Source organism: Chelonoidis abingdonii, chromosome 11 (genome assembly GCF_003597395.2).
Source record: "Chelonoidis abingdonii isolate Lonesome George chromosome 11, CheloAbing_2.0, whole genome shotgun sequence".
Classification (NCBI taxonomy): domain Eukaryota; kingdom Metazoa; phylum Chordata; order Testudines; family Testudinidae; genus Chelonoidis; species Chelonoidis abingdonii.
Window position 1 is genome coordinate 36,068,359 of NC_133779.1, and position 25,190 is coordinate 36,093,548.

The window sequence follows — 25,190 nt, forward strand, 5'->3', positions numbered from 1 at the left end:
AGGTTTGGATTAAGCAACCAGCTGGTAACATCATTTCGCAGAGGAGCACAGATGGGTTCATCTGGGACCACCCCTATACCGAGAGGAGAGGGTCCTTTCAGCTCAGTGCCAACAATGGACAAAATTGTCTAGAGGCCTGTTCCAACTCCATCATCTAGGACTCCAAGCAAAGGCTTTCGAGCTGCATCTGCAGCTCCTACTGAAGTCAGTGTGTGTTGGAAGCACCTAGCCAAGGGGTAAGTAACTGCCTAACATGCCAAAAGGACTTAGGAGCCTGGATCCCAGCTTCTACTAGGTCAGTCTTAGAGCAGGTCTCATCTAGCATTTCAATCACTTGAGCCTCTCTAATCTTATCACTAAACTCTCTATGTACCAGCCAGCTCAGCAGACATGTCACCCGAACATCTGGTACGGGCCACAACCTGTTTATCTTAGCAAACTCCCTGCAGCTGGACGGTACTTTTTGTGAAACTCAGCGGAGGTGCAGACCACAGAGAGAGGACTGTGCTTCCAGGTCAGGGCCAAGGAGCTGTCAGGTACCCGAAATGGCCTTTTCCCTAGTTTGTCATAAAAGGGTGTCGGTGCAGGTCTCTCACGAAGAGAGCGGAGGACTATGGTCTATTGCTACAGTCTTCCCTTTACCCAGACAACACAGCAACACACACACATGCAGACCAGCGTACATAGAGCTGCTTTCTCCCTTGGATCCGAATGATGCACATTTAGCCGAGCTTTTGAGGACCGTTCTAAGGTCAGACTTGAAACACCTTTAACATGGGAGCCTTGAAACCCAGATTTTAATCCTGTGAGAGAACAAGACAGACAGAGGGATGGACGGCATCTCTTAAGTCAGTCACTAGGAGCTCCGTCCCTATGTTACTGTCACCAATGCTGTCACTTGGACAAGGCCTGCATTTGGTACTGTAAAACTGGAAGCGCGGTTCAGACAAACAGATGGCACAGGAGAGGGATGAGATGGCGAAGGCCACAGGGACACACAGAGAGTTCAGCGGAAAACGGGGGAAAAAACAAAACAAAAAACGAAAGAAAAAACGACAAAAGAAACAAACCAACAAAAGGAAAAAAAATGTAAACCAACAGGAACAAAAACACACAGGAACTAACTTTCAAAGTCAAACTCAGGGTCACTGAGAGGGCTGCTCAGACCAGAATCTGCAGAAAACAGTAAAAAATAAATAAATAAAAATACACTTTTTTTTTTTTTTTTTTTTTTTAAATTTCATGCTAATCAAACGGAAAAAGCAACATAAATTTAAGAGGAAATGAAAAGTTAATTTTTTGTGCTGATTTCGTAGGGGCAGGGCCACTGAAAAGTGTTTTATTACCCCCAACCCCCTGTGTGTGCATCCCACCCCCTCAGTCCCTCATTTCTTACTGGGGACAGAATGAAGATTCTCTGGATCACAGGGAGCCTTGATAAAGAACAGGGCATGGGCTAGTCTTTGTGCCAGACTAGATTTTATTTTAGTGGCTTCACAGTACCCAGAGAGTTTCCCACCTGCAACCTGAGCCATGGATCTCTCCTCACCATCGACACGCTGCAGGCTGGCATATTCCAAGGGGCACCCAACTCCCACAGACATTCAGTGGGAGCTGGGGGCCTGTCTTGTTTAGGCTTCTTTGAAAATCCCTGCCTGGATTATCAGAGAAGTATTAAGATAAAGTCACCACCACCGAGCTCTCTTTGTGTAATGGTTCCCTAAGGGAAAGTTGGAAGCATCACCAGCCTTGAATGCAGGGAACTAGACTAGATGACCTACTGAGGTCCGTCCAGTCCTACGATTCTATGGCTGGGGCCATTTAAAACTACACTGGACACATCCCCGAAGGACACACTAGAGACGAATCCTGCATTGGCCAGAGGGGAACAGACTTGCTGATCTACAATGGTCCGAAATGGAAACCGGCTTTCTGATCAAGCCAGCCCTCTGCAAGGGCAGCAAAGACTCTGCCAATAAAGAATACATCAGCTATTACGCCAAGACCAACTAGCTTCTTCTGAGCTTGCTGGCGACGGCTGAGATGGAAATGACTCCAGTCCGGAGTACTTCTCTCATGTGCTGGCCTCCGTTTGCAGATGGAGTCTAGCTCTGGATGCGCCAATCGATACCTATGTGCCTGGGGAAGTGGGCACCCTAAGCTCGATGCCCAGGTGTGCAAACTCCAGCCTCCTCTCGCTCCAGCTTCATTCTTCCCTGGGGTAGAGGCACTGGTATGAATGGAGTTACCCTAGGGATGAATTCGCCTTCCCTGCCCAACAGGAGCTGCTCTGTTGAGCGTCCCATTTGCACCCGTCATAAAGCAAGTTTCCCCAGTGGGCACTTGGAAACGGTTCCTTTAACGCAACATGAATTGCTGCGAGTTGCTGCTGGAGCTCCTCTGGGAAACTGCTTCTACAAAGGGGGGAAGGTCAGACAGTGCTGCAATAACCAAAGCTCTCCAAGCAACACTGGGCGCCATCCCCGCCTCTGAGATTCAGGCTGCAGGAGGATTTCAAGGGCACGTTGGCCTCCCTGCACCATCAGAGAGGCAGCACTGAGGAGCTACAGAGTGGTATCAGCCTGGGACCCATTGTGCTCTCAGCTGTACCACTGAAAATCTGGAGTAACTCAATTGACTCCGTTGCAATTACTTTGGATTGACACCAGTGTAACATAGCAGAGTTTGGACCAGAGTCCATGACAACTCTGGCTGCTGCTGAACCTTCCTGTGTGTTCAGTCCCCAGGGGCTGCTTTGAATCTGTTGCCTTTGCTACATAAGGAGATTCAGCCCTTACCCAACCACAAAGCTTGGGCTGCTGAGACTGACCATGGGAAAGGCGGTTTCCATCTCCACATTGTGGGAATCTGAACTGAGCACTGCCCTTAAGCTCAGCAGCAATCCTTGCCCTTTGATTAGCTACCAGCTCCCCAGCTGCCCCTCTCCCCCCAGAAACCTGAGGCAATGTCAAGGACAGAGATGGGAGGGGGAAGCTGCAGAAACATTACTAATGAGCACAAAACGGCAAAACTGACAACCAGCCCCAAAAAGCACAACAAATTCCTTTCCAACTCCTCCTGCTCTAGGGACCAACCCGCTGAGCAGCGGGCCAGCGTGCAGACATCGCTCTGTGCAGCGGTGTGGGGGTCCCTCTATGTGGGGAAGTGCCTGTGCTGGGTGCATGTCGGTGGAGGCTTGCAGAGGTGCCATGCAGGCAGCTGACCCATGCACATGTGTGGAGGTGTAGAAGGGAGGGTGCCTGGTGCCTCTCTGCAAGGTGGGTAGGTGTTTTTCTACCTGAGGAAGGAGACTAGCAGGACCCCCTAAGAGGGTGTCTACACTAAGCGAGAAAACGCTGCCCTGGCATTTGCTTGCACGAACGACTGGTTGTCTTGCTTCTCCTTGTGATGGATTAATGTGTCCACACGACAGAGCTGTTTCCGAAGAACTATTCTGGAGCATCGGCACGTAGTGCCCGTTACAGATGTGCTTGCACCGGTGCATTCTGGGAACCCTGTAGCTCCCATCCCTGAGGCCCTTGGGTAATTTCCAAATCGGAGGCATCACAGTATGAGATGGAGTCAGGAGGACTGGCTAAGTCACGGCTGCCTATCTAACCCAGCCTGCACCAGTCCAGTTGGACCACAGCTACAGTGGTTCCAACCATTGCAGCCATCTGGCACAACCCATTTACAATGGCTGGAGTGGCTGTTGTGTGGGGACACAAGATGCTGCCACCCTAGAGGGCTCTAAGCATGGATTTCTTGCAGCACTCTCGCTTAGCATAGACAGGGCACAAGAGACCTCTCGTGTATTTGGCTAGAGTTGGATTGCAGCAGAGGCAGCATTGCAACAGCCTTAACGCAGGCAGGAAGGGACTGGGGGAAGGGCAGTCACTCCACTTCTCTTTCCTAGGGAGCGAGGCTGGTTTGCAGCCAGTTACCTGGAGTCTGGAAGTTGATGCGTCTCATCTCCACTGGGTCCTTGGGGTGGTGAGGAGCGATCTCAGCATTGTTCAGGAGACATTTTGTCCGCGGCTCAGAGTCTTTCCGTTTGCTTTTAAAAACCAAAGTAGAAAAGTCTGTTGGTTTGGGGCCCTTTCTGCCTTTCCGACTGATTCATGCGAGGCTGAGAAATGCAGCCATGACCTGAATGATCTACTGGCTCAGAAAATGGGCACAAGGCACAATGAATGCAACTTGCAGTCACGTGGCACTCAGCAGATGTGACGTTCTCCCAACACCCTTCAAGCCAGTAGCAACATCCTGGAAGCTACTCCATCATACGTCAAAGGATACAGCCACAAAGACACCTGACAGGCTTTTGTATGATCAGGGACTTTACGAGTGGCTTTTCTGCTACAGCCTCTTTTCATCGTCTCGGTTTGCAAGTCGCACACTCTCATGAACTGACTCAGGCTATGTCTATACTGGCACGTTCATCGTTAAAACTTTTGTCACTCAGGGGTTTGAAAAAACATCCTCCCCCCGAAGGATAAAAGTCTGAACAATGAAAAGCGCTGGTGTGGACAGTGCTTCGCTGGCGGGAGCCATGCTTCTGATGATGAAACTATCGCCCCTCATTGGAGGTGGTTTTATTTCGTCACCAGGAGAGAGCACTCTCCCGGCGATAAAGAGCGGCTACACAGCTCACCTTATGATGGCGCAGCTGCAGCCTAATGTACACTGGCAACTTCATTTACGGCACTGGTCATTTACTGAGCCTTATCTACACACAAAATGTGCACTACTTTAATTAAACGGGAGCTAATCCCTGGGTTGCCCCTCCAAGGTCTTGTCTACACGAAAGAGTTGCCCTGCTAAAGGTGTGATTTTAAACTGATTTAGTTTTGTTGCTGCCAAAGGCTGTGTGGACATGCTTAATTTGGTTTAGTTTAGATTGAACAGAAATCGGTTTAAGTCAAACTGAAATAAGACACTCTTAAATCGGAATATGCATGTCCACACAGTCTTTGGCACCAGTTTAGATATGTTATTTTAAAAACTGATAGAAGTTAAACAGGTGCAACATTCTAGTCTAAACAAAGCCAACTTCAGCTTAAGTGCCTTATTTTAGTTTAACTTAACTTGTTCCTACTCCTGTTTGGACTTGTCTACACAAACTTGCCCTGATTTCATTAAACCAGTGCAAATGCCTGAATGGACACTCCTATAGGTTTAAAACTATTTACATTGGTTTAGCAAATTTAAAGGGGCAAACTAAGCCAACAGAAACCAGGGTTCAAATGATTTAAGAGCATCAACACACAAATGGCTTGTCTTCGTTAAAATGCTGCATCAGGCACAGCTGGGCTGCTGCAGCTTCATGGCTGTAGCACTTAAGTGTAGCCCAGGGGTCGGCAACCTTTCAGAAGTGGTGTGCCGAGTCTTCATTTATTCCCTTTGATTTAAGGTTTCGTGTGCCAGTAATACATGTTAACGTTTTTAGAAGGTCTCTTTCTACAAGTCCATAATATATAACTAAACTACTGTTGTATGTAAAGTAAATAAGGTTTTCAAAATGTTTAAGAAGCTTCATTTAAAATTAAGTTAAAATGCAGAGCCCCCCGGATCGGTGGCCAGGACCCAGGCAGTGTGAGTGCCACTGAAAATCAGCTTGCATGCCGCCTTCGGCACGCGTGCCATAAGTTGCCTAACCCTGGTGTAGACACTACCTACGCTGACAGGAGAGATTCTCCCCTTGGTGTAGGCAATCCACTTCTGCAAGAGGCGGTAGCTAGGTCGACAGAAGAATTCTTCCACTGACTAGCACTGTCTACACAGGGACTCTGGTTGCTTTAATTTAACTGCGCTGCTCGAGAGTGTGGATTTTTCACACCTGACTGATGTAGTTAAACCGACCTAATCTAGTGTACTCCAGGCCAGAGTTGCACCAATGTAACTGGGGGCATGGCTACACTTACATTTTTGCAGCGCTGGTAGTTACAGCTGTGGTCCTACAGCTGTGTAGGGCCAGCGCTGCAGTGTGTCCACACTGACAGCGACTAGCGCTGCAGTGACAGCGACTAGCGCTGCAGTGTGGCCATATCTGCAGCATTTGCAGCGCTGTTGGGAGTGGTGCATTGTAGGCAGCTATCCCAGCGTTCAAGTGGCTGCAACGTGCTTTTCAAAAGAGGGGGGTGGGGTGGAGTATGACAGGGAGCGTGGGGGAGATAGAGTGAGTGAATTTTTGGAGCAGACACTGTGACAGCTCTCTGCCTTGCAAGTTCAAAAGAGGGGGGTGGGGGTGGAGTATGACAGGGAGCATCGGGGAGACAGAGAGAGTGGATTTTTGGAGCAGACAACTGTGTGACAGCTCCTGCCTTGCAAATTCTGGCCATTTCCCCACCCCTCTCTCAATCACTCCTAAATGTAAAAAGGCTTCAGACCAGATAAGCAGCTTCTCTGCTCCCCCCCACCCCCCGCCGTGCTGTTTGTCTCCTCAAGCAAACAGCTGTGAACATTCCAAAGCCTCGCTCGCCCGCTCGCTGCAGCAAAGAGCAGCTGTGTTTGTTTTTTAGATGAGTAGCTCCTGGGAGTACCTTCCGGTTTGTTGTATACAGGAATTCTGGATACCTCCTGATACCCTGGAGGCCAATAACAGCGCTGGTGAGTGTCCACACTGATGAGCAGCGCTGCATCAGCAGCGCTGGATCGCTACCCCCTTAGCGGACCAGGTGTACAGCCAGCGCTGCAGCCAGGGAGTTGCAGCGCTGGCTGAGCTCTGTAAGTGTGGACACCGAGTAAGTTGCAGCGCTGTAACCCCCTCACCAGTGCTGCAACTTGCAAGTGTAGCCAAGGCCTAAATCAGTTTTAAATGCCCATCTTTAGTTAAACCAGTGCTGCTGTGGGCGTAGACCAAGCCTAACTGACTTAAGCGAAGATGAAATAAACCTGGTTTAAACCCAAATAAATGTGTCCACCTAGCCTTTTGCACACCTTTAACTACACTGGTTTCAAGTCATACCGGTGCAACTCTGTGTGTAGACAAGTTCTGGTGTCGCCTAAGGGATTTTGAGCCCCTGCAAAGCACAGACTGTTCTACCCGCGGCTCCGAGGCAGAAAGAAATGAAATTTGCTTCGCCGTCTATTTAGAAACTCTCTCTACCTCGTTGCAAACTGAGAATCTCATGTATTGTTATAGCCCAAGTCACTTCATGGACACCCCCACTTCCAAGGGTACATGGCACAGAAACCCCCCTGGTCCTCATGCCTGCTGCAGCTACAATAATTACATACACTGAGGTGTGGAGTATTGAATGCATGTTTAGTTGTCTTTTAAAGCCCACAGTAGCTGGAGGCAGTTCGATAAGCCCAGACTGCTCTACTTGGAGCACTACTTGGGAATCATGGCGCTTGGGGGGGTGAGGGTGAGTGTGTCACTTTATTCTGCCTCCAGTCGGAAGCAGCGGTGAATGGTTCATGGCCAGATCTGTGAGTTATTACTAGTGAAAATACTCCCAGCCTTGGAAATGGCTGGAAAGACTCCCAGAGTTTCAGGGAAAGTCAGCACAGAGCCATCGGACAGGGAGAGGACACATCCCCTGGCTCTGCGCTTGGCTGAGACTGCAACGTGAGCAGGCGCTTCTCTGCCCCATTAACCCAACATTTACTGTCACCCTCACTCTCCTTCAAACAGGATTTGGCTTTCCCTTGAAGAAGAGCCATCCTATCATGGACAGGCAGCTGGGCTTCCCTTCACCCCTTCTGTCTTTCCACTGGCACAAACATGTGCCTGTGAGATCTTGGTATCTGATGTCCTTTAGGACAGTGGGAGTGCCAAGGGCAGGAGATGAGTCATCATGTGGGCAGAGATCTCTGCCTCAAGACACTGCCAGTCCAGTGCAGTGGGGATCTACAGAGATACCAAACCTGGTGCTCTTACCTGTCTGGCTTGCTGTCCGGGGAGCAGTAAGTGCAAGGAAGAAAAGACAAATGTTGGGGTTAGAATGGAACATGAATGCCCACAACACACATGGAAGGGTGAGATCCCCAGCTCAGAGCAGCACCAACAGACGGCAGGAGGGGGACTCCTGAGCCCTCCGCCCCCAGGGTATTCAGACATTTCAAACCCAGTGGGGATAAAGCAAAGGCACAGCCAGCCAAACTCATTTCATTGGAGGCCACTGAACTACCACTACAGGGACACGGCTTTATTGACTACGGACCGGGGCTGGATTTGAACCAAGTGGATCCCACTACCAGTCCCCTGAGCTGTCCAGTCCCTCTCCATTCCCCCAGCACTTTGCTCTGTAGCTCTGACCAGGGGCTGTCCCCTCAGCCCTGCGACTCCGAGACAGAATGTGAAATGCCCTTGAGCCCCTGGGAGCGGGCACATATCTGGGCGAGAGGCCACCCTTACTTTTTGTAGAGCAGGATGGCGATGACGATGCAGATGATGAAGACCACGGCGAGGACTGGACCGATGACCCATATCAAGCCCTCCTCTCCGTCGATGATTGGCTGCGGGTCAGGGTTGTCCAGCTGGATTGGGTCGGAGAAAGGACTAGCTGCGAATGTCTGGAAAACACAAAACATCATAAAACAGGATTCAGAAAGGGGTCTGGACCTGGGAATAGCCACAGCTTCATTCCAGAAGAGAAGCCCCTATAAGGGAGACAGACTCACAAGCTTTGGGGCAGACACCAACTCTAACACATGGGGTTAAGAAGAAACTTCCTCTATGAGCAACTTTTCCCACAGCTGTCCAGCAGAGGCGTTCTTGCACCTGCCTCTGAAGGAACTGATGCTGTCCGACGGGATGCTAGAATAGATGGACCAAGGAGACCCTACGGTCTCATGAACGGCCAGACTGGCTTAGTCCAAGGTCCATCTAGTCCAGTGGCTCCCAACCTGCGGCCTGTGGGCTGCTTGCTGCCCAATCAGCACACAGCTGTGGCCCATGTGACATCCTCAGGGCCATACAGGTAGTATTGGAAGCAGCCCATAATGGTAAATAGGCTGAGAACCAGTGACCTTGTCCCATAGCCTGTCTCCAATGCAATCAGCACCAGCTGCTTCAGAACCTGTTGTGCAGGCCTCCATTTCACACTATCCCAGCAGCCCCTCCCCGACACTGCCTCCAGTTCCTCACCTCACCCTCTGAATTCGGCACTCAGCCAGGATTACAATGACACAGGGGAGGGGGAAAGGAGTGAAGAGGGGATTAATACTCAGATACAGAATGACCTGGTGACTCCCCCACACTAAGTACAAATTAACAAACAGAATTTTTCTCCCCTTCCCTCTCCTCAGCCTAGGCCGTGCTCCCAGTGCAGAACCACTGACACGCTCCACCCCAGAAGAGGCTGCCTGCCTTCTAGAGGAAGGCTGTACGTTTATTTTATTAGGGGTCCAGCTGGATGGAAAACGCTACCACACATAGTCCGTTACGGCAGAGCCCTCTTAGCCAAAAGCTTCTCATGTCTCCAGACAGGCCCCAATTCCAAGGAAATGCCCTCCTTGCACGCAACCCAAGAGATCGGTATAATATCAAACACTTACTTAGTACTTTCCCTTGTCAAAGCTTTACAGACATTACGACACCCACTGACCATGAGGGAGGTATTATCCCCCCCATTCTACAGATGCAGTAACTTGAGGCACGGACGGTAATGGTAGCTGGGGCAGGATGACAACTCACGGGTGGGTGGCACGCAGCTTTGGGCTCACTCCCCCAGAGTAAGTGGCCTTCCCTGAAATTCCACCCCTACCCCTCCAGGGCATTTGGAGGAAGGGGCTGTTCCTGTCTACAGACACCGAGGATGGCCGCTGTTATTTCAGCCCATTGCTACTGACTCTGCAGGACCTTGTCCTTAAAGCAGAAAATTACCACAAGCAGGAGTAATCCGACTGGGAAATCCGTTCCCAGGCATGTCAGCCTAATCCTTTAATATTAAATAGACAACGAAATATTTATTTCCAGCCACCCCCACTTTAAAAACATGATTGCAATAACTTCTCGCTACAATTCTGCAGGGGGATTTAATGCGATGAAGTATTAGACTGCTCCCTACTTCGCAGCAGGAAAAAAGCCAGGTGACTATTAAAAGCAATTGCTCTCACGGTCAAATTCAGGCCTGTGCAGTGCCACTGAAATTCACGGGATTGCCAGGGATGTAGAAGAGGACCCAGAGCATGCCAAATTGATTCCCTTGGTAAGGCGCTCCCCGCTCACGCTCCCCAGGCGCAGGACACATTGCTCTGAAAGCAGGACGCCTGCCTGAGTTTATTGCTCTGCTGGGGGAAGGGACACTTTTTGCAACAAGTTAGGGTTGGTCCTTGGGATCTTTGAACCCCTGGGTACCTCTGAGCTGATATTTCAGTATCTTCCGGTTCTAGACTCACATCTGGAGCAAAGTGTAGAGCCCCGCACGGATACCAAATTTGTATCTGCATCCGATCCACAAACAGTCCGCAGATACCTGTTGATTTGCAGGGCTCTACCCAAGTGTGAAAAACCACCTCCCAAAGCATGTCTGTAAAACTGAAGGGCATCGCTAGCTGGCCCTGCGTGTGAGAGCCTATTTACAGCCAAGGGTATGTGCACCTGCAAACAGCCCTGCTCACAAATTTTCCAGAGGGATTTTTGGAAACTGTTTCAATATGTGCCCCTCCCCACCAAAAAAGCCATTTTAAAACGTTCTTGGAGGAATATGGTTCCCAAGCGTCATACAAATGGCACGTGCCAGGTCCCAGGCTGGTTTGCAAAGTAATTGCACCTGCAGCAGCTGGTTCCGGTATGTAAGGGGACAGCAGGATCCCTAGCTTCTGCAAGAGACGGACAGCAAAGGAAGGAGCGACACTTACAGCTTCCAAGTCTTGCAGCACCGCCAGGATGAAGACGACGTATTTGTGTCCCGGCTCCAGGGCTTTGTTTTCGAAGTTGTTGTAGTGTTTCATGTCTCCCAGGATGAAGTGGGAGGGCAACGTGCGGAAATGGGCAGCGATGTAAGGCTTGGGGAAATCCAGCTGCCGGGAATGACGGAGGCTCCGGCGCTGAAGCCTAGAGATGTCTTGAATTACCTAGAAAAGAGAAGAATGCAACGCTTGAGACCCAACTGCTCTAGTGCCCCAGGACCAGGAGGAAGGGAGGAAGAATTGAACTGTTCAGTGCGAACACATTAGCTCCACTTGTTCTACATGCTGTGGGGGATTTGCCCTGCCCTACTCTCTTTGCTTGGGGCTGATCTTTACAGGAAAGGGGTCAATGGTGCATTATGCATCACGCAGTCGGTTATCTGCAGACGTGCCTCCCCCTGCGATTGGAGCGGAGCTGACCGAGCGCTCACCTCTTCCAGGTCCATCTCCTCAGGGCTGCTCACGGGGTTCACGAACTGGCCTCCCCTCAATTTTTTTAAAGGCACCACCACGATGTAGTAAGCCCTGAGAGTCAGGAAGGAAAAGACAAGAGGGATGAGGCTGCCGGCAGGAATCTCACACAGCTGATATTTCCTAGGATGTTATTTTTTCTACCCGGCATTACCGTTCCTTAGGGAAGTAGCCTAGCATGCTGCTGATGGGAAAGCACCTGAGCAACGTGATGATGATGGTGGTTATGTTAGCGTTGGTCCCACGCCACCTCTCCCATCCGTACGCACGCTCACTGGCTGCAGGCGGAGGCCGCTTGCATCCCTGACTTACGCCATCATGGGCGCTGTGAGTGGAGGTCGGCCGTTTCCTCCTCTCCAAGGACCGTGCCCTCATGGCTGCCTACCTCTCTGTGCACCACCGCAGGATCTGAGCGAGCACCTTGCAGCAACTGAACCTGCCCCCACCCGTGACTCTGCATCGAATCATTTTCCTGTGGGCGGCTGTCTCTCGGCTCGCACTACAGTGGAAGCCTTGGGTTTGTCCTTGGGATCCAGTGTTCCCAGGTCACCAGGCCCCTCATACCCGCTCCCTCATGGCGTTGTGGATGGGAGAGGAAGAGCCAAAGCCAGTTATTCACTTTTAGCCCCTAGCTTGGTGTAAAACACTAGCTAGTTTCCACCTTGGCACCAGGGGCCTTTTTAATTTTTCCCCACAGGTCCTTCCTTCCCTCGCAGGCCTGCTTCTGAACCCAGCATTCGATCCCTCATGTGGCTTCTGAGCAGGGGCAAAGACAGCAGAGCAGAGTCACAGAGGCTGGCACATCCCACTCTCAGGCCCCGGGCTGTGACGGAAGTTGCAGTTCCTATCAACTGTTCTAGGCAACTCTGGAGGCTGCACCATACCGGAAGGGCCTTGTCTCCAGTTTACAAGCTAAGGGGGAGGTTTCCAAAAGCACAGATGGCCGTCGGCCCCTCCCCCGCGATAGACAAAGGATGGATTATTGGGGTCGGTAGCCTTTCAGAAGTGGGGTGCCGAGTCTTCATTTATTCACTCTGATTTAAGGTTTCATGTGCCACTAATATATTTTAACGTTCTTAGAAGGTCTCTTTCTATAAGTCTATAATATATGACTAAAATATTGTTGTATGTATGTCAAGTAAATACGGTTTTTAAAATGTTTAAGAAGCTTCATTTAAAATTAAACTAAAAAGCAGAGCCCCCTGGACCGGTGGCCAGGACCCGGGCAGTGTGAGTGCCACTGAAAATCAGCTCGCGTGCCGCCTTCGTCACGTGCCATAGGTTGCCTAACCCTGGATTATTATCCCCCTCGGGCAGACAAGGCCCAGAGCAGTGACTTGCCCAAGGTCACACAGGGCATCTCTGTGCCAGGGTCAGGAATCAAACCTGGGTCTCGTGTGTCCCAACCCAGTGCCACCCTTCCTCTGAGCTTACAAGGGCTTGCGGTGCTGCAAGATGAATCGAATGAGACAGTGACCCCCTTGCAGATGAAGGAGGCTGCATAATAAGGACACCAATCCTTCCCCGCCTACATCACCAGCATCAACCTGGGCCAGTAGTGACTGACAGCCATTACCAACTCTCTGGGGGTGTTTGCTGGTCTGTGGGGGAATGAGCCAGTGGTGCCCGCCTGCTCCTAGTGGGTAACTTTGCTTGTAGCCTCAGTGGACAAGCCAAAGACTGAATGGGCCACAGCAGCTCAACGTTTCTTAGCCCAGGGAGGCTGCTCCTCCACACCACGGTTGAGGCACACTTGCAGGACAGCTAGTGGGGAGATGCTTGCTCCGGCTCTGCCTGTGCCTGTTCTGTGGGCACTGCGGCTGCCTGCACGGCCCAGTGCGTTATGATCGGCCACCACTACATTCACCACAATAACAGGAACCTACTGGACAGGCACTGGGCTCTTCACATCCGGCAGGATCACCACCACGTTGCCATCCGCGTCAGCCTTGTGAGTCACCTCCGGTTTCTTGGTAAGCATTTCAGTGGTTGTCCAGGCCGCCACGTTCTGCTGCAGGCCGCCCATGCTGTTTCCCCGGTTTGTCAGGACAAAGTTGTAGAAAGTGCGGGGCTTCAGATTGGTGATGAGCTTTTTGGTGGTGCGGCCGTCCACGTCGATGGTCAGCTCATTGTACTGGATCTGAGCAAGGCCAGAGCACCCAAAGGAGTCAGCTTCCTCTATGCCACACCATACTGCAGAGCTCCTGCCCTCCCCAGCGCCCAGAGAGCCCGCAGCATAAACTAGCAGCACTGCCCATGCAGTTCAGCCTCTAACCCCACCGTGCAACTGCCACGTACATGGGAACGAGCATCTGGGTGGGAAGCAACCACAAAACTCCTTTGGTTTTCTATAGTGCCCTCCTCCGTAGGGTCTCGCAGCACTTTACAGGCATGGGATGAAGCCTCATAACTTCCCTGGGAAGCAGTATTCCCATTTTAGACATGGAGAAACTGAGGCAGGGACCACGGCATCGACTTGCCCAAGGTGAGAGGGACTCAATAGCAGAGCTGGGAATGAAAATGATTCTCAACCGCACCAGTCACATCTATGAAACACCACTCCCTGCCTATGGCTGGGAACACAACTCAGCAGCCCTGGCTCTTAAACTCCATGCTCTACCCACTAGCAGGGCTGCCCAGAGTGGGGGGCAAGTGGGGTAATCTGCCACAGACCCTTCAGGGGCCCAGCGAGCCCTGGCCGAGAATCCCTTCCCTGGCTAGAGGCGTCTTTTTAATTTTTACTCACCCGGCGGTGGTCCAGGTCTTCGGCAGCACTTCAGTGGCGGGGGGCCCTTCAGTCGCTCTGGGTCTTCAGGGGCATTTTGTTGGCGGGTCCTTAAGTGATGCCGAAGACACGGAGCGAATGAAGGACCCGCCGCCGCAGACTCAGCGTGCCGCCCGGTGAGTACAAGCGCCGCAGCAGGTGGTACCTTTTTTTTATGTCTGCTCCCCCACTTTGCCCCAGACCCCCTGAATCCTCTGGGAGGCCCTGCCCACTAGACCGTATTCTTCCCGCACCCTCCATAGCTGGGAACAGAATCTGAGTCCCAACTCTCCGTCCCCAGGTCTATACTTCATTGCTGCTCAGAGAAGGTTTTGAGGGCAGGGAGAAGAGGCTGTGTTCCAAAACACCACAAAAAGCCCCCGGCAGGTTCAGGTCGAGGTAATGGAGATGAGCTTCCCTCAGTCAGACTCCCCATGGGAGCAGCCTGGAGCTGCTGAACCCCAAGCAGGAGATACGCTTCCCTCCAGGAGTGCCCGAGGGAGCTGGCTTCAGGGGAGGTCGAGGGTTTAACCCTGAAAATACCATCTCCAAATTCTACCCCCTGCTGCCCTACAGCTCCCGAGAGGCGGGCCACAGGGACAAGGTCCCCAGTCCCACTTGCCTTGTAGGGGATGGGAGAGTTGTAGTTCTCGGGGAACTCCCAGCTCAAAAGGATGGAGGTCTTCATCACCATCTTAACCTTGAAGTTTTTTGGTAAAACTGCTGGAAGAAAGTGCAGAGGGACGGGGGGGAAGGGAAAGAATGGGGTAGGGGAGAGAGAGCAGAGAGGTTATTAGACACCAACAACAGGGGGCTGGCTTCACTGACGTGGGGAACAGAAGGACCTGCTCCCTCTTCCACACTCTGCTTGGGTTTTGCCAAGAGTCCCATCCCTGATGCCCCTTCCCACGTCTAACCCAGGGGCAGGATGGGTGAGGGTCTCTGCCCAAAGACATCCCGCCTCCCGCCACCCCACCCAGACTCCCTAAGCCAAAACCCCCCCTGAAACGCTGGGCTCCTGAGCAGCTGCTGTGGAGAATAAGGCTCTGGATGTCTGAGCAGGCTCGGCTGAGGACAAGCCTCCGCCGGTTTTGCGTTTGGCATCTGGCTGAGTGGCGGCTTGCGGAAGCTGAAGAAAAGGCTCGTCCCACCTGTACGAGAGGCTGGCCTGCTCCGGTGGCCAGTCAGGAGGGCGCCTGGACTTAACTTGGAAGGAAGCAGTAAAAGGAACTTACCTGGTGAAGGCAGAGAGGAGCGCGGGGCCCGTGCGTGAGACCAAGCACTTTGCATTTACTCACCAGCCCGTCCTAGGCTGGCTGGACCGGCCCCAGCTCTCTGCCTCCTGGCGCCAGCCCCGGTTACAAGGAGAGAGAGGAGAAACCGGTAAGTCCTACCTTGGTCCAGTAGGAAAGTCCGATACTGGATGGTCGGGCTGTATGGCCCGGGCCCTTTACTGGTGTGAGCCCGGATTTTAACGTCGTAGGCGGTGTTGGGTTTGAGGCCATTGAGCGTGTATGAGTTCTCGGGGGAGGGGGACAGGTCTTTTTCCAAGGGGTTGCCAGGGGAACCGGCTTCCCGGTAGGCCACGGTGTATTTGACAATGGCGCCGTTCCTCTCGGCCAGCACGGGGGGCAGCCAGCTAAACTGGACCGACGTGGAGGTGATGTTGCTCGCCTCAAGGATTTGGGGGTAACCTTGGGGGATGTCTTCGGGGATGGTCAGCTCCTGCACAGCCTCTTCCCCAAAGCCAGCCCGGCTTTTCACGGCCAGCTTGAAAACATACGTGGCGCCCTTGTGGATGTTGGTGGCGGTGTACTTATCCTCCTGGGCCGTGAACTCCAAGGTGGATAGGGGGTCGATGTCCTGTCGACCGAACTGGAGCCGGTAGCCCATGACCTGGCCCTCAGCATCCAAGGGAGGCTCCCATTTCACCAGGAGAGAATTCTCCTGAGTCTGATGAACGGACAGGATGGGCTTCCCTGGAACTGGGAGAGAACAGAGAGTAGAGACAAGCTCAGTTCCATGCCAGCTTTCCTCCTTGCACCAGGGATGGAGAAGCTGGGTGAAAGGGTCAGAGGGCAGAGCTATCTAAAATCCTTGCTTCTCTTGCTGGCTCTGCTGCACGCTTGCTGAGTGACTTGCCCAAGGCCACATGGGCCAACACTTCTGAGTGGCTGCTGATTTTTGGGTGCCCAGTTCAAGACATCTTCAGGCCTGAATTCAGCAGGGCCAGGCACCCCCAGCTGCCACCGACTCCCAGTTGCCCTGAAAATCAGGCTCCAGGTGTCTTGAGTCAGGCTCCGCAAATCAGTGGCCACTTTCGAAAGCATTTACCTTGACTTCCCTGTGCCTTGGTGTCTGAAACAGGAACGTTAACGTTTGCCCACCTCGCAGGAAGCTTTGTGTTGACGAATGGGTTAATGTTCAGGCAGCATTTAGAGCCATAGATTCCAAAGCCAGGACAGATCACTGTGATCACACAGACGATCCAATTCGATAACACCAGCCAGAAAACTTCCCCAGAATAATTCCTAGAACAGGTCGCTTAGGAAAACATCCCGTCTTGATCTGAAAGCTATCAGGGATGGAGAATCCACCCCAACCCTTCGTAAATTGTTCCAGTGGTTAATTACTCTCGCATAAAATTTACACTTGTTTCCGGTTTGAATTTGCCAGGTTTCAATTTAGGAAAGGAAACATACTATCAAAGTGCTAAGTACTACTCCAGAGTCAGATTTAGCCATACAGTTGTGATACTTTAACTCCCTCTCCCTCCAAAGTGTTCTGCAGGAAGGGTCCCATGTTGACTCAACGACACGACTTGGAACATATCCCAGGAGTCCAACTTCCAGCCTCTGACTGTATTCACTAGACATGACTGCCTCCCAGAGCTGAGAAGAGAGAACCCAGGACTCCTGTCTCCCAGCCTTCTGCTATAGACACTAGACAACACAACTCATACAGAAAAACAGGGCAGGAACAGATTGGAGCAAGCTGGAAAGCGCAGAGTTGCTGAAGGTGAAGTAATGAAGGATGGAAAGGCTGCATTTCTGGGCAGCCTGGGGTCCTGAGCAGCAGGCACGAGGCCAGCCGAAGCAAGTTTGGCAGCTGTCTGATCACGCAGCTGGGAAGAGAAAGATGGGGGCAAATGGGGACTGGAAACAGACTCCAGGATATGGGTGAAGTGGAGGAGAGGAGAGTCTCTGTCCAGTCAGTTCGGCTTCTTCCCTTCTGGATATCACAGGGACATTGTTCTCAGCCAGCTCCCTCCGCAACCTGTCAATTCCACTGAGTTTATGGGATATTGTGGGAGTCTGGTGATGCCTCTGCCTAACGAGCCCTGTCCCTGCCTGAATGCTAAATGAGCTAATGGCCAGGGTTTGATTACATATGCAGGCCCGGGGGTTACTGGAGTCAGAGTGGCGAGGGCATTAATTCCGGCAGCTCATGCATCGTTTACACTCACTCCACTCTACTAAAGATCTAATTTCCTTCTCTCCCGGTTGAGGAAGCGGGGGAGGAGAAGGTAGAAGGGAAGGAAATGGGTTTCAGAGAAACACAAACCAGCTCTGAAGTTAATCTGGCTGGGGGCATGCAAGTGAGGATGAGAAAGGTGCTCTGGGACTGGCTGAATCAGCCGATGCAACGCATCATTGGGCAGAAAGGCAAGTGTGTGTGTGAGAGAGACACACTCAGAGACCCTGGCAGCACCAGGGGACACCGGGGAAGCCTGCTTGGTTAGAAGCAACAGCCTTGACATGTGCATACCCGGGCATGGGCTGCTTGGAATGAATGTTTTATTCATTTCAAACAACTGGAGAATGGCTGGTGAATGCTGCTGGGAAAACCTCCTTTGGAAACACTTAAGAAACATAATGTTATTACAGAGAAAAACAATGCTATTATCTTTATGTCTCAGTTTTTATCACAAACATTACTATAATCAGCCAGGCCTGGAAATATTACATTTGCACTACAAATATAATTTGGAGGGGGGAAAGGAAGGGGAAAAATGTTTTATTTTGCAATTGGGTTGGACGCTACAGGAGAAAATTGGATGTATTACAGTATTTAAATTCAGCCCCTAGCCCTGAATGATAAAGAAAGAAATCTCTCCTCTTGGAAGGTGTATTGACTCAATAGTGGAAAGGAGAATGTTTCAGAGCCATTTGAAAAATATTTTTTTTTTTTAAAAAAAGCTATTTCAAGTTGGGGGAAATTGAGTTTTGGGTAATAGCTGCTCTGCTGGAGAAAACATATCTGGGTGACTGATGAACCTCTTCTGCAAATTCTAATGGGAGAGATGAGGAAGGATGACAAGAGAGAGGAAGTGAGTGACAAGTGGGGGGAAACGCTACAGAAGAGAACACAAAAAGGGAAGAGAGATCAGTGAAGAAGAAAGAGAGTGAGAAAGACACAGAAGTGAAAGAGGGAAATCTAGGCAGAGTGAGTGGCTCAGGAGAAGAGAGATGGGCGGGGAAAGGGAAACGCTAGGAGGTGATATGCCAGGCTGAACTGAAGTGGCACTGAAAGGAGATGCAGATGTGCAGGGGGTTTGCTGCTGGCGTCTGAATGAAGTTTGCTTAAGTGTCTGGAGGATTTGTCCTCTTCAGTATCGGGACCCTCTCCAACTGGGCAGGAAAGGTCACATTAAAGGCGGAAGGCTCCAATGCTCCAACCCCACACTCACTGGGGAAAGAAAGCATGGAAAGGGAGGCTCAGTCTTGGTTTCTGCCCTTGCCATTCCAGGCTGGGATGCCAGATTCCTGGCTGCATCGCTCCATCCGCTGCAGCTCTGCATTGGCTTTGTAGCCTTGGGGACAGGCTAATGACACCACATTTGACCAAGGGCCTTTGATCAGTGGAGTGGCAGCTCACAACATTTCCAAAGGTGGCTGACGGCAGCTGACGCAGCTGCCCTGCGCAGAATGAGGCAGAGAACCCCTGAATAGAGAAGAAAAGGAAGGGGAAGAAAAACCAGCAAGAAAAGAGAGAGACAAAGGAAGGAAATGAAAAGGGGAGAAAGCTGCTGCCTGAGAGGAGTGAATGCGAGAACATGGTGGGCAGGGAACCATATGAGCAGAGGGAAGACACAGGTAAATGCGATTCCATGGTGATGCTTTGAGACACAAGGGGAAGGTGGAGTTTCAGAGGGTCAATTGCAGGTCTAGGCACAGCAGTCCTCCCCCACAATAAAACCTTTCAAGTGCTGCAGAGCTGATGTGAGCTGTAATAGCGGAGGAGGAATTGCAGCATCACTGACCCAGGGATGAAAGGAGGCGAAGGCACCCATTTCCCACTGCAGCAGAAAGGTTCAGGGGAACGAGAGACAGACAGATCCCTCAGTGGCTTTTGTCGTTCCTCTGCTCTGTCCCTGCCTCCTCGCCGTGACCCCGTTTCTTTGTACTCAGACCGGGAGCAACCCTGCCATAAGGAATAAGTCAAAGGGATGAAAGAATCGGGGTTTGGGAGGGCAGCTGCATGGCAGCCAGAGCCTGGCTCCAGGAGATCAGTCTAGCAAAGGTCAATGCTGTCTGTTCTTCCTCTCCGCACTGACCCTGGCGCTGCTAGTACAGCCATCAGAGACAATGCGATGGGGATGGGAGAGCGGGTGGCCTCAGCTATCCCCACGTCTGTTCTATACCTCTGCTGTTTGCTAGTCTACATTCACTGCGTGCTCTGACCGGCCCAGGGGCCCAGCAACTGCTCGCTGCGAGACCGTGCTGAGGGTCCCAGTTGAAGTCTGTTTCCCTAGGAGTGGGAGCACTTCAGAAACCGCGTCCTCGGTGCCGGGGGAGCAGGTCCAGGCCAGCCCCATGCACAAAAACCCCCTTCACTGAGTCTGCAGTGGAGATGATCGCTCTGGACAGAGCAGGGTCTAGCCCCTCCAACTGGAAGGATGGCTCGAGGGGAGCATAGGCGGAGATTATCGTCAGGGCTCCGTGAACCGCTAGCCTCCTGGTGAGCACATGCCTCACTCCAGGGCTGTGCCAGGAGAAGATTTGGGGACATTTAGATCAACACCAGTCGATCCTGTGTGAGACAGGATCTGACTTCCTCATCCCATCTCAGCGCCCTATGTCTGCTGCTTCCTCCTGCCACAACCACCCCCCGACTAGGGTGCTCCAGCCTCTGGTTTTCTTGTCAGCTGACACTACAATTTCCATCCCACTGCACTCACAGCCTGAGAACTTCCTGGCCTTGACCTCTCAGTTCCATGTGGCTGGTCCACTGAGGTCCCTGGCAGGGGGAGTCGCTCTGAACTCCAGCAGGGCCACGGAGCCATCGCCTTCCAACCTCAGCGGCTCCCATGCTGCTGCCAGGTTTGCTCAGCCCTCTGGCCAATTCTCTGCTGGACCAGAGTCTCTGATCTCATAGGTAGCAGAGAGAGGTGATCAATACCCCTCTGGTTCCAGCCTTTCCTCCAGGTAAACTTTACTCAAGTACTCACAACCACACCTCAGGTATCGGCAGGCCTTACAGACCCCGCTGATGTACACTGCCCTGTGCCCTGCCCAGAAGTCTACACCACACCTCCAGCACGGCACAAGTGGGACCAGGTTCGAGTTTCCCTTTATCAGCAGGGTGGTTTGAGGAGGTGGGAGTCCTTAGCTGTATTGGGGATGGAGCATATGTAGTATAGGCCATTGGGAGGTGTAATGAGTTGTTCTCTGCGGCATTGGGTGGCAGGATGTTCTCTTCAGGGGAGAACTGGGAGTTCTCTGGTTGAGATGACTGGGGGGTGTTATGCACTGGAAATGCTCTGCTTGTCTGTATTAAGGTGGGAGGTTCTCTGAGGTACAGGACTGGGGGAGTGGTGAACTGAAAGTTCTCTGCGGTACTGGGGTAGAAGGCTGTCTTTAGGGGGAATCAGGCGTTCAGTGCTGGATTGGGGAAATTGCTTCTCTGCATAACGAGGTTGGGAGAAGCGATGAGCTGCATAGAGAAGAAAGAGTTTCTCCAGTTCTGGGCCTGGGAGAGTGAGATGACTTCCAAAGGGGAAGGGTGGGGAGGAGGAGAGCCTCTCACCTGCACCCTTGGTCGTGACCAGTTTGGGTTTGCTGCGGGCGCCGTCCCCTTTCATGGTGTAAGCCGCCACCGTGATGGAGTACGAGGTCTCAGGCTGGAGTCCAGCAATGATCATTTCCTGTTTGCAAGATATGAGAGAGAGAGAGAGAGAGAGAGAGATTGATTTTTGGTTTTTTTAAAACAAACGCTTGTTTCCTTGCAAGAGCCTCAGCCCTGTCCAGCATGCAGGAATGTTCACCGACACTGAAAACACAAGGCAGTTCTAGGAAAACATGGAGATGGGGAGCGGGGCGGGGCGCAGTCTTTTGCTATGAAACACAACGACCCCAGCTGTGAAAAGACCCGGCGTCCGCAGGGACTGGGATGAAACGCACGCTCTCTCGAATCCACCTCAAATGCAGCCCCTATCTCAGCACCAACCAGTTGAGCCGTCAAAACACGGCAGTACTCTTCAAAGCTTCCCTCTCCCCCACACTGTCTCGGAGGAGGGCTCCGTGGCTTCAAGGAGATTAAACTCCCTCCTCCACACCCGCCAGTCAGAGACTTAAAAAAAAAAAATTGCCGTCTGTAATATTAAAGGGATTGCTTTAATGCAAACTGCAAGGCAACATTTGTTGCCTGCATGCTAGGGTGCAGTGTTCCCGCCCCATTCTCTATCCCTCTCACCACACCTGGCTCCTAAAGAGCTTTTGTTCTGAAGCAGGACTCTAGCCTGGCCCTTGGCAGGGAGGTACTCTGCCCTTCAAAGACTGTCATAACAATAACACGCATGTTAAACCAAGCAGGATGGGGGCATGCACAGCAGAGTTTTCGCCAGAGCCCTGGGTGGGAGGGTGAAGGGAACCTTCCATTTGTTTGATCTCTCCTCCCTCTACAAAGTGTGAGCCCCAGGCTAGCACTTGGAAAAAGGTTACTGCTCCTGAGAACTTCTGTCCTGCCCAAAGAGGGGCCGACAGTGAGAGAGTGGACCTTAAAAACAACATGCTGCCAAGGAGGAGGGATGGGCCAGTGGTTAGGACCCTAGCCTCCAACTTACAACAGTGGCCTCCAATTCCCTGCTCTGCCATAAACTTTCTGGGTGACCTTGGGCAAGTCACTTAAGCTGCGACAATCAAAGACCCGCAGCCTGGCTGCAGCTGACTTGGGTTTATGGGTCTTGGGCTGCAGGGTTAAACACCGTGGTGCAGATGTTTGGGCTGGAGCCCCAGTGATGGGTCTTAGTGCCCAGGCTGCAGCCTGAGCCTGAACATCTACACAGCAATTTTTTATCCCCACAGCCCTAGCCCTAGACAAGTGACCCGGGCTCTGATATGCAGAGCTGCAGGATTTTACTGCAGTGTAGCGGTACCGCTAGGGTCTGTCTTCCCTGCGGCTAAGAGCATGCTTCCCGGGTCAGGGCGACAGACACACAGTAGCTCTGTTTGAGCGCTCGTGCTAAAAACAGCGATGGAGGCAGGGTTAGAATGGGCAGCAGCTTGGGCTAGCTGTCCAAATACAATCCCGCCCGGACCCTTGGGGGTCAGGGGGGGCATTCTTAGGAGGCGAGCCCACGCTACTCCTAACTACACTGCTATCTTCAGCATGCTAACTCGAGCACAGCTAGCATGTCTGTCTATCCATGCTGGGAGGCAGCCTCCCAGTTGTAATGTAGACATCCCCTTACTGAGCTAAGGGGTTTGCAGTATAGATGTCTGGGCTGGGGTGCAGCCCAAGCTCTGGGACCCTCTCGCCTCACAGAGTCCTAGAGCCCGGGCCCAAATGTCTACACCACGATTACACAGCCCCTTAGCCCCAGCCCAAGTCAGCTGGCACAAGCCAGCCATGGGTTTTTACCTGCAGTGTAAACACACCCTCTGCTCCCCATCTGTACAAGGAGGATCAGAGCATTGTCCTGCCTCACAGGAGCATCATTCTTATCAGGAAATCAAAATCTCAGCTTAAGTATTTTTATTCTAGCAGTCTAAGCCTCAGTACCCACTATCTCAAGGGAGGAATGCCTTCCCCCATTGCTTTGTGGCTACCGTCATCCTTAAAATCATGTCGGCATTCAAATGGAAGACGTAAACACTGCAGCTGGGAGGAAGCGTCCCAACCCAGAAACACAGGCTCGCAGTAGCACTGCTTGAACAAGTGTGCTAAAAATAGCTGTCTGGGCATTGCAGCATGGGCTGGACACCCAGTATGGACTCAGGGGATCAAGTGGGCTGATACTCTACCCATGCTGTGAGGAATACTCCCAGCTGCAGTGTAGACACACCCTGGATCCACAAAGTTGATTTTAAGGTCCAGCCCCTTTGTGAGTTGCTAGGATTAGCAGGCAGTGCTTTGTACCAGTGAATAGCTGGGAGCCTCGGCTTTCTAATGGCATAAAGTGTTCACATTCAAGCCCTGATAGTTTAGAAGCTACTGAGCTCTTACGTTTCTAACCCAGCAATGTTTTTTCAGCAGTGGACCAGGTCTGCGATATAGTCACAGACCTTGCTCCTACCAGCCCGTCTTTAAATATGCAACTTAGTTACTCTGTTCCCACTTTGATGTCTAGATTGCTTCCACTATCGAGAAGCAGCTGACCCGACCTTCCCTAAGAGCTCGGGGGAAAACCCTGCGATATTGCCATGTGCTGACTAAAGGAGCAATCGGGATGGCATTGCGAAGTGTACAGGGTGGGGCGCAAATGCATAGAAACATTGTAACAGGCTTGAAAATCGACAAACTAGCACTGAAGAAAATAAATAACGAAGATACAAAATGTCACACCACAAATGAAGAGGGTGGAAGGGAGAGGACAGAACCGGGACCAGGCAGGAAGCATTGTACTTACGTATTCAGCAGTGTCATCTGTTTCCCACTGAGCAGAGAACAAGAGAGGATTTGCAAGTGAGAACACAAGAGGGAGAAGAGGGAAGAGAGAGAGAGACACACAGCCTGAGGAAGAAGTCCCCGGGCAAGTGGCAACTGGAGGTCAGAGGTTATCAGGCCAAGGTGAAGGAAGAAGTAGAATGGGAGAGATTAGTAGATTTTGTAGTGACCTCGGCTTGATTGAAAGGAATGGGGCCCTGCCCTGGGGCCTCCCAGAAACGGGAAGGATGGAGCCTACTTATCCCAGTGTTGGGATAATGGCTCATGGTCATTCTCAACAGCTACAGTCTGGGAGCGTGAATTAACTGAATATGACAAGGGACTTGTTTGTTGGAGAGATGCTGTGCCACTTACCAGTATTTTGGATCACTTGGGGCTATAAGCCAAACAGATGGCCAGGGTGTGCTCCCCACAAGCCACCATGGGAGAAAGGGGGCGGAAAGTCCTCACCTGGGCATCAGCCAGCATGACATCCTTGATCTGGGGCAACCCTTTGGCCTCTCCGTTCTCCATACGCACATAGTGGACCTGATAGCCACGGATCTGCCCGTGCTGGCGGTTCTGGACTGGAGAGCGCCAGAACACTTGGATGGCCGTTGAGTTCAGAACCTCCACCTCTACTTTACGAGGTGGTGCGCTGGGCACTACGGGGCAGGGAGAGAAAAGAGGGTACAGGCGTTAAGACTTAGCGCTGGACGTTTATCCAGGTTGCATGGGGCAGGCATGTACTGCATCTAGAGCCTTGCAAGTGGGCTGAGAGATAGACTTGTGGAAGGCCACCGCATCTGCTGTAGGCCATCGCACACTGTCATGGACAGCGTCTGGATAGCTGCAGCATAGCTCGCCAGTCTGGATGCATGAAGGTGAGCACATGTCTTCTCTCTCTGCTCAATCTTCCTTCCATGAGCCCCTTCCTCAGAGCTGCCTGCCCAGAAGGAGCTGTATAATCCTGGATCAACCCACTGGCAGACCTGATTTCTGAGGAGCTAGCCAAGGAAAGCTCCAGCTGTGCTTGAGGGACACTAGGACGATGCTTGATGCAAGGAAGATGGGACTGAAAACACGGTTACTCACCTTTGTAACTGTTGTTCTTCGAGATGTGTTGCTCATATCCATTCCAGTAGGTGTACGCGCCACGCCTGCACGTTCGTCGGAGAACTTTTACCCTAGCAACTCCAGTGGGCCGGCAGGTCGCCCCCTAGAGTGG

General features: G+C 51.9%; 1 protein-coding gene across 1 annotated transcript in view; it reads right to left on the reverse strand.

Moving 5' to 3' along the window:
• PTPRS (protein tyrosine phosphatase receptor type S) overlaps positions 1-25,190 on the reverse strand; it is a 200,336-nt gene that overhangs the window by 24,009 nt on the left and 151,137 nt on the right. The window contains exons 12-22 of the mRNA XM_075070885.1: positions 24,434-24,627; positions 23,946-23,972; positions 21,125-21,242; positions 15,490-16,080; positions 14,718-14,815; positions 13,218-13,471; positions 11,292-11,385; positions 10,810-11,025; positions 8,363-8,520; positions 3,945-4,057; positions 1,126-1,173 (exon numbers count right to left, since the gene is read on the reverse strand). Of these exons, the coding sequence (XP_074926986.1) occupies positions 1,126-1,173; positions 3,945-4,057; positions 8,363-8,520; positions 10,810-11,025; positions 11,292-11,385; positions 13,218-13,471; positions 14,718-14,815; positions 15,490-16,080; positions 21,125-21,242; positions 23,946-23,972; positions 24,434-24,627 (1,911 nt within the window). The remainder of the gene's footprint in view (positions 1-1,125; positions 1,174-3,944; positions 4,058-8,362; positions 8,521-10,809; positions 11,026-11,291; positions 11,386-13,217; positions 13,472-14,717; positions 14,816-15,489; positions 16,081-21,124; positions 21,243-23,945; positions 23,973-24,433; positions 24,628-25,190) is intronic.